This window comes from Stegastes partitus, unplaced genomic scaffold (assembly GCF_000690725.1).
Source record: "Stegastes partitus isolate 25-593 unplaced genomic scaffold, Stegastes_partitus-1.0.2 Scaffold89, whole genome shotgun sequence".
NCBI classification, from domain to species: domain Eukaryota; kingdom Metazoa; phylum Chordata; class Actinopteri; family Pomacentridae; genus Stegastes; species Stegastes partitus.
The window spans coordinates 284955-294085 of NW_007577820.1; the positions used below are offsets into that span (position 1 = coordinate 284955).

General features: G+C 40.1%; 2 protein-coding genes across 2 annotated transcripts in view; one reads left to right on the top strand and one right to left on the bottom strand.

The window, feature by feature from the left end:
- The window catches only part of kiaa0586 (KIAA0586 ortholog), a 34840-nt gene extending 31811 nt beyond the window's left edge, over positions 1-3029 (bottom strand). The window contains exons 1-4 of the mRNA XM_008277133.1: positions 2543-3029; positions 1342-1411; positions 928-1156; positions 553-623 (exon numbers count right to left, since the gene is read on the bottom strand). Coding sequence (XP_008275355.1) covers positions 553-623; positions 928-1156; positions 1342-1411; positions 2543-2816 — 644 coding nt within the window. The 5' untranslated portion in view covers positions 2817-3029. The remainder of the gene's footprint in view (positions 1-552; positions 624-927; positions 1157-1341; positions 1412-2542) is intronic.
- Positions 3030-4370: 1341 nt separating this feature from the next.
- timm9 (translocase of inner mitochondrial membrane 9 homolog) lies at positions 4371-6560 on the top strand. The gene is made up of 4 exons (XM_008277101.1): positions 4371-4439; positions 4827-4875; positions 5344-5439; positions 6241-6560. The coding sequence occupies exons 2-4, from the start codon at positions 4837-4839 to the stop codon at positions 6373-6375; spliced, it is 270 nt and encodes an 89-aa protein (XP_008275323.1). The 5' UTR covers positions 4371-4439; positions 4827-4836; the 3' UTR covers positions 6376-6560.
- Positions 6561-9131: the final 2571 nt, after the last annotated feature.

The window sequence follows — 9131 nt, forward strand, 5'->3', positions numbered from 1 at the left end:
CCAAAAATCCAAGATGTCAACCAGGAAGTAGCTAAACCCTGGCTTCATTTTCTCAGTGCAGAAACCAGCAGGTGACGTCACGGAAGCTACGTCCATCTTTTATACAGTCTGTGGTTTCACTGTGTAGACACATGATTTAAGTGTGTTTGTGTCGCTGCACAGATCCAGTCAGACCAACAACATACACAGTGTTTACTAAAAGTTCTTTGTTTCTTCTTTTAGTGCTTTTAAACATTGAATCACAATAAATTAAACGTTGATTTTTGACATTTTTTAAAAAATAAAGTCTCTTTCATGTCAAAGTGAAAACAGATTTCTACAAAGTAAAGGAAACAGGAATAACTTCTACTACTGGCTAGAGGAGGGTCAGTACTGGACAATCACCTGTTTGACCTTTTACACTTTCAATGAACTGATGTCAGTTTTCTGACAAATTATCGTCAACACGATAAATTAAATCGACGATGTTTGAATATGGAGAGTTAGTAAAGGAGAAAACATCCAAAGAGAACAGCTGAATACAGTTTACAGATAAAACTCAGGTGTGTTCACCTGTCGGCCTGCAGCAGCTTCTGAACTCCGTCTGCCAGCTGAGACACTCGAGCCTCCATGTCCGACTGAGCCTGAACACAAACATGTCAACAAGTAAACAACAACAGGATTCAAACTGTGTTTCTGAAGCAGTGGAAACAAAGAGACACTAAACCTGAGAACATGTTTCTGTTTGGCAGCTTTTTACCGGCACATGTCCAGGATATGACAGCAGCTTTATACAGTCAGTACTACAGTAAATACTAAAATACTACAGTATCTACAGTCAGAACTACAATATCTGATGTAAATACGACAGTACCTGATGTAAATACTACAGTATCTACGGCATCAGAGTCTCTGCAGCTCCGTGACCTGACTTGGTGTCAGCTGTACCTTGATGAGTGGAGCTGCAGCAGCAGCAACAGCTGCAGAAGCTGCAGAAGCTGCTGCACTGCTGGCGTCTCCAAGACGACCAGAGGGAAGCTCCACCCCCTCGTGGATCCCCGACACACCTGCTGCATCCTGGGAACTCGGAGCAGCAGCGTCCTGAGAGCTTGTTGTGTTTGTCTGGAGGGGCAACAGCTGGACTCGGACCTCCCTCCTGTGGGGGGCGCTGTGAGCGCTGAGCAGCACACAGACATCATTAGTATAACTTATTATGTTTAATGCTGAGGGGTCACGTCATGCTGATAATAAAGAGCTACACGCTCTCAGTCAGTGTTTCTAACATTACAGAGTCTGGTCGTTAAATCGAAGGTTTTCCGGTGGAGGTTCTGAATGGGTCGGAGAACACCGAACTGGACTAACCGTTGTTTCAGAGCTGCCAACACGATGCCTCGACCTCCAGCTGTGAAGCGTGACGTCAGGAGGTCGTGACCTACAGGTGATGATGTAAGGAGAGGCAGAGTCAGCACTGTGATGTCATGACTACAGGAAGCTGGTTCACTTTAGTCTGTAGCTGTATTCAGACGAGGATCTGTAAGACTGCTGCTTTGTTGATAGCTGGACGCTCCTCCTCTGTGGTGGAGCGAGTTACTGAACCCTGTTCAACCTGCTGACTCCCTCAAAGTCTGTAAGAAAAGGCCTCTGCACTCGACAGACTGAAAACAAACAAACAAAAAAACAACTTCCTATCAGCTCCCTACAGCCTGCTCCTGGCATCAACACCCTAACCCTAACCCTGTCACACTGAACCTGTTCTATGGCTTGAATCCAGGTTGTTTCCTCCTGACCAGATCATTGCTTGTGTTGGATCTGCTCTCAGATGTACTTTGGAAAACAGTGTCGCTGAATGAAATCGTAAATCAGTCCGTTAAAGTGATGAAACTCTTATTATTATTGTTATTCAGACTTTAAGAGTCCCTTTAATGTCCGTCCAGCTTCATTCAGACAAAAAAGTCAGTGACATAATGATGCACTAATAAACTAAATCTAAACTGTCAGCAGATGATGATCTAACAGTGAGTCCACGTCTAACTGCTGCTTCACCAACAGTGTGAGCTGCTGTTACATCCTGATTCCTCCTGCCTTCATGTCAGGAACCATGAATTATTATAACTAATTATCAAACTACTGCTGTTGTGTGTGGATGCAGCTGCTCTCCTTCTGCTGCACATGTTTCATAAACTCAGAGGAAAGATTCCTGAACAGCTGGAATCAACAAACACACCTCCAAAACCTGGAAACTATATATAATATATAATCAATTATAATATAGTATATTATTTAGGCTAAATGCTAAGTGGAAATATAAGGTTATTAATACCATAAAATAAATGCTGCTGAGACTATTCCTCCTGATATTAATAATAACAACAATAAAATGGTTGGTGAGTCATATAAAAGCTGATAACTGATCGATTATTGGTTGCAGCTCTGATTATAATTAATTAAGTGATCAGAACCCTGATGAGCAGAAAACTCTCAAATAGATGATTAAATATAAAAATATTGTATTTTTACTCCAGTGGTCCACACAGCTCACATCCCGGGTGTCCGGAGCTCTTACCGGGCTCAGGGTCTGCTGCTGCCGGCGGCGGCGGAGCACCGGTGTCCGGCCGGTGTCGGAGCTTCTGCCGCTGCTGGCCGCTCAAAGGAGGCTGGACCCGGGGAGGCTCCCGCAGCTTCTGGATGGTGATCTGGACGGACCCGGGTCCGGCTCCGTGTCCCCGGGGAAGAGGCCGGGTGGAGCGGATTAAAACGCTCCCGGTGTCCGAGCCGCAGGCGGACTGGTCCGGACTGCCGGGACCGGAGAAAGAACCGGAGCCGCGCTGAGACAACATGACTGTCAATAAAGTTGATTTAAAGCCAGCTAGCTGTTAGCTCGCATGCTAACACAAGCGTTCAAACTTCCCGCTCCGCCGAATGACGGATAAAAACAGCAGCTGTTCGGCTGAAACTCGGCGAAGAACCAGAGTCAGAGCGGAGGGGAGACGTTTCGAAAGTTAAAAGTCATTTTTAAAACCTAAAGAGGCGACATAAGGATAAAAACAGACGCAGTTAAAGTGTAAAAGCGACAAATCTGGAAACACAACAACTGTTGCTAACACAAAACTACAACTTCCGCGTCAGAGATCGTGAAAGACGTTCAAGTGAGAGGTCTCACTCCTCCTACAGATCAGAACATCAAGAGTTCAGTTAAAAACAGAAGAAAATAGATCGATAAAATAACGTTTTAACAAACAGGACTCTGTCATTTAAGGTTCAAAGAGCTTAATGAGTCATAAAATAGGACTGAAGCTAAAGATTATTTTCACTGTTGATTAAAAAAACAGATTCGTTGGGTTTTCTGTGTAGAACAGTGTTGGGTTCTACCTGTAATATTTAATTAGTCCATTCAATTTGCAGAGTAATCGATAGTTTAGAGTCTTATCGTGTTACATTTTATTTCTTTTATTTCTTACACAGAAGCTGAGATTCACTGCAGTCAAGATCCTTGTTTGGGTACAAACTTTGGCAAAAAAGTTGATTCTGATTCATATTTAAATTAATCAGCTAAATTAACATAATATATATTAATGCGAAGTCTTAACCATAATACCTAAATTGATCAATTAAAAATGTGCAAAATATAATCAAGGGTGTTATTATCAATATTTAAATTGGTACATTTTCATAATTTAGAACTATTGTAGTGTTTCACCCTAACATTTTATTGAACGTCATTTATTTATTTAGTGTCTTCATCTTAATATTTAGATTAATCATGATTTCATTTGTGGTTCTTATTTAAATGTAACTTTAATTCTTCACTCCACACTCCGCTTTGCACGAGAACAGTTATTTTTATTTTTAGTAACTTTTTTTTAAAAGCTATTTTTATATTTTTTATCTTGTACATTGTACCTTACTCTGTATTTATTGTTGCACCGACCCACCAGAACAAATTCCTCGTATTGTGTGAACTATATCTGACAATAAATCTGTTTAGGATTCGGATTCTGATTCTGATGTGATAAATGATATTGTAGGATTTTAATCTTATTATTTTATTCTGTGATTTTATACAGACAGAAGTTTAAACCCCTCCGACTGTATTTATTGAATATTTTGTTAAAACTAAAAGCTGATTCGTTATTTCTGAGTCTCAGTTTGGCAGCAGGTAGGAAATTTATGTTGCCTCACACTTGTATCTCATCGGACCGTTTCCGGCAGCGCACCGTCCGGCTTTTGGTTTCTGATATAAACTTTCGTCCCATTTTAATTTCATGTTTAAAAATATATTTTTAACTCTTCGCACCTGAATCATTTGAACAAACCTCCAGTCATTTAATGTTGAATTAAAAACGAGTTTCCTGTTTTTTTGTGTTCCGCTGTTTTAAAGTGAATTAAAGGTTTTAAAATGTTTGAATCTGCGGCTCCGCTTCTCTTGGTTCGTCCTTCAGACCCTCAGCAGCACGCAGCAGGTAAAAGAGAAGCTCTGGCTCTGGTTTTAGTTCATTGTTTCACTCTCTGCTGAAGTTTAAACGTCCGAAGGAGAAAAAAAAATGACAATAAACCACCGAGAAACTGAACCGGAGGACGGAGACGTGCAGCTAACGGGGCTAACTGTTAGCTTCATGCTAACTGAGCAGAAGACAGAACATCCAACCTGAGAATATTTTATCTTTATCAGCATTTATTTATGCTGTAAAATAAGGAAACGTGTCCGGATTCGTTTAAATGTGTGTTTGAATATTTGCTAAACAGCTCTAGACTGCGAGGCAGAGAGCGGATGTTAAGTTAATGTTTTTTTGAATGGAGTCTGGTGCAGCAGCAGAAGCGCTGATTGTGTCCGTGTTTTCTCCACACAGAGGCTGAATCATGGCGATGCAGGTGTCCGAGTCCGACCAGATCAAACAGGTAAGCTGCTGTATTTCAATGTTTAAAACAGAAACACAGAAAGCAGAGTGAAGTCAGCTTCACAAAATCCTCTTTATTGTCATTTCCAGGGTCCATACATGCAGCTGAATGAAATAAGAGTTTCTCTCAACCAGATATATGACATTATGTGTCTGTCAGATTTTAATTTTACTGATAATTTTTCTAATGATATTTCTGGTTGCATCTATAATCATTAGCTTAGCAGTGCTCCTAACTTGAATCTTTTTATACACGGCTTTCCAGACCTGGAAAACTTTTGGAAAATGACAGAAAAATATTGAAAACAGAGAAAATCTGTGTGAGAATTAAAGACAAAATCCTAAAATAAAAGTCAGGAAACTAAGTTACTTTAGATGGCACCTCTGTCTTAAACCTCAGCTGGACGTTGCAGAAATGTTGCTGTGAAACGTTTTCTGTTGGAAATATGTTTTTTGTGTTCACTTCCAGTTTAAGGAGTTTCTGGGGACGTACAACAAGCTGACGGAGAACTGCTTCATGGACTGTGTCAAAGACTTCACCACCAGAGACGTGAAGCCGGAGGAGGTAAAATAAAACACTGATAAACTCAGAGACGTGAAGTAAAGCGTTTTGTTTTCAGCCTCTCAGACGAACGATTTCTGTTTGTGTTCACAGTAAACTGGATGTTTTTGGACAAAGTAAATCTCCTGAAACTATTTTCATAAACTAGTGCAGTCAGTAATAATTAAAAAATGTACCAGTTTTCACCGTCAAACCACAGAACGTCTCACGGATCAATAATCGTGTGTTCACTTTAATTCATGGACCTCTGAGGATGTTTCTGCTCTTTGGGTTCTGAATTCACAACTGCAGGCAAATATTGTTTTGTAAAGACAATGAATCTGTTTCCTAATTTGACAGAAATCTGTGTTTTCTGACCATTTGACGAACAAAACGTGTCGCTTATGCGTCAGAAGAAGAAACCACGAGTAACTAAACTGGTTAAAAGTTTCATTCTGGTGCAGATTAAAACTTCTTTGAGAGGCAGAAAAAAAAAAGGAAAATTCTCGACATAGTTCTGTGACAAAACTGTCGGAGCTGAAAATGATCAAACTGACGAATTATGTTTATTTCTGAAGTCGGCGTTTAGTTTTCAGGTTGAGTGTGGAGATGTTTAGATTTTATAGTTCAGGACGTTTAAACTGTTGAAGCTGAATCTCCTCATCTGTCGCCCTCTTGTGGCTGTTTTGGGGGAAAAACAAGTAAAACCAATAAAAAGACACTGATCAGCTGTTTGTAGGTGAATGGAAGCAGAAGTCGTAGCTTTTTATCTTTTGTCCTGATTCATGTCGTTCAGTTTGTTGTTGTTTGTTTGTTTGTTTGCAGTCGAGCTGCTCCGAGTCGTGTCTGCAGAAGTACCTGAAGATGACTCAACGGATCTCGATGCGCTTCCAGGAATATCACATCCAGCAGAACGAGGCTCTGGCTGCCAAAGCCGGACTGTTGGCGCAGCCTCGCTGAGCCGGTTCTAGTTCTGATGATCTGGCGACACCATGAATACAGACTGAAGCTGCCTCAGAGCATCATGGGAAATGGAGTTGAAACAGATCCGTGATGTGTTGGACAGAAACTGTGGAGTTCAACTTTACTGTTTTCTTTGTGTTGAAATGTTTTGTTTTTTTTAATTAAACGTTGCGATGATCTGACGTCTCGAGTCCAGAAATAATCCTGTAGCTGTGGTACTGTGGAGTGCTTCAGGAGTACTTCATACCCGTACTTTCTCCTCTCCGAGTGTCCGACAGCTGATTTCAGATAAAACAAACTCTGGTTCCGTTATTTGACCTGCTCAGGTTGGAAAGATTTAGAAAAAAAAAACAAAACTGTTTAATCTGCTTTTACAAGATAATAGAAGATTATGAAAGTAGATTTACTCGAGTACTAAAAGAAAATACTGTTTTTTTTTTTACATCTACGGTAATATTCCAGCTGCAGGTACGTTATGGATATCCTGATGACAATAGTTTTATAGTTTAAAGTAAAAATAAAACGACTGAAAAATGAGACCAAAGAGTCAAAACAACCACCATGGTTTAAAAAAAAAAAAAGATTAAAAAGTGACTCAAAGCAGCTGAAAATTGATAAAATTACAAAAAAACCCGGTGCAGAACAGTTGTGAAGACAAAAAACGACACGGACACGTCCAAAAAAAACACTGCAGAGAGAAATGAGACATAAAACACACAAAACAACCAAATAAGATGAAAAAATGACCACAAAGACATGGAAAACAACTACAAAGATAAAAATGACCACAAGAAGATGCAGAACTTCTGTGAAGAGACACTGAACGACCAAAAGGTGACGCTATGAAAGACAAAAACACGAAGCGACTGCAGAGGGGAAAAGACATGACCAGAGACAAAAAAACAACCGCGAAGAGAGACAAAACATCAAAAAGACAAAAAATAAAGACCAGAATGAGACACAACAACCAAAAAAAGACAAAAAGCAACGACAAAGCAACATGAAGCGACTGCAGAGGAAAAAAAGACCAGAGACAAAAAACAAGGAGATAAAACCTCCACAAAAGATAAAAATGACACAAAAAGAGAGAAAACTTCAGAGATAAAACGACAGAGATGAAAAATGATCACAAAGTGACACAAAACTACGATGAGAAGACAAAAAAAAACTTAAAAAAATAACACAAAGCGACTGTAAAGAGACAAAAAATGATCAAAATGAGACATAAACAAAAAGACAAAAAAACATGACCACAAAACAACTACGAAGCAACATGAAGCAACTACAGAGAAAAAAATGACCACAAACAAAAATCATCACAAAAGATAAAAATGACACAAAAAGATGTCAAACTGCTGTAAAGACACAAAATGACGGTGGAGACGACAAAAACACCAACTGCATAGAGAAATGAGACATCGTATAGACAACACACGACCAAAAACCGACACAAAGCCACAAAAAGCAAAAAAATCACCACAAAAAGATGCAAAACAGCAAAGAGATAAAACCACAGACGAGAAATGACACAAAGTGACACAAAAATACCACCAGAAGACAAAAAATAACAAACAAAAAAAGAAAGACCATAAAACGAAGCAAAACCACCTGAAACAACAGAAAGAGTTCTGCTGAAGACCTCACCTGAGTCCAGACGCCTCCAGACTCTGATGAACTCACCTGAAGCTGCTCGTCAAGGATCAAACGTTTAAACTGAAGGTCGCCACAGAAAGAGAAACTAAAGACCAACATGTGACCAGCTGAAGCGTCGCCGTGCGGCTCGTCTTCAGTTTTAATTCTGCACCGTCACATCTCAGCCTCCTGGTTAAAACTCATAGCTCAGGGTTCCCGATGGCCCTGAACGCAGCAGCAGGATGGACACAGACGCTGCAGTCGTATTTAAAAACTTTATTAGAAACAGAGCTGCTTGTTGTGCACACAGTCCAGCAGCTTCTGCTCAGAGGAAGAGTGTGTTTCTGTATTTACAACCGTCGCCGCCAGAACACCACATAGAAAAAAAAAGAAGAAGAAGAACCGAGGAGTTCATAATACAACAGTACAAACGGGCTTCTCTTAAAAAATATTATAAATCATTCTTTACAGGCTGTAAAACGTGGCTTCAAATACACGCTGTGGCTTCACGCTTCGCTCTATGTACAAAACATGAGGAGTCGAGAGGCGCCGTCTGTCCGCCGAGACCACGAGGAGAAGTGCAGCAGAACCCGGACCGGGTCCAGACAGAACCAGAACCACCAGGAGACGTGAAGCAGAACCGGATCCGTGACTTTAAATCAATAGATTCAACATTTATCAGCTGTGGATTCACTTAAGTTTGATCTGATTTAAAGTGTGATTCTTGAAGCAAAAACATTCAAAGTGAAACTTTTTCAACCAAATCTGTGACTTTAAATTCTGGAGCAGTTCAACGTCTCAACCCTGACGTTTTTCAAATAAAATCCACCAAAGTGCCATTTACTGAGTCAGAACCAGAACTTCGTGGGTCGAAGCATTGACTCTGACTCACCTGAAGTCCGGTTATCAGGTCAAATCAGCCAGACGGAGATTTAATGAGTCCAGATTATGACCTGATGAATCAAAACAAGTCTTTTACGGTGAATTTAACTCCCTGAAAGTCACAATATCAGACAAAAAAGAAGCTACGAGCAGATTTGATCAGTCAAATTATCGGAAAAATACAAGAAGTCAAGATTTAATGAGTCAAAATTTCAGCTTAGTGAATCAAAATAACGACG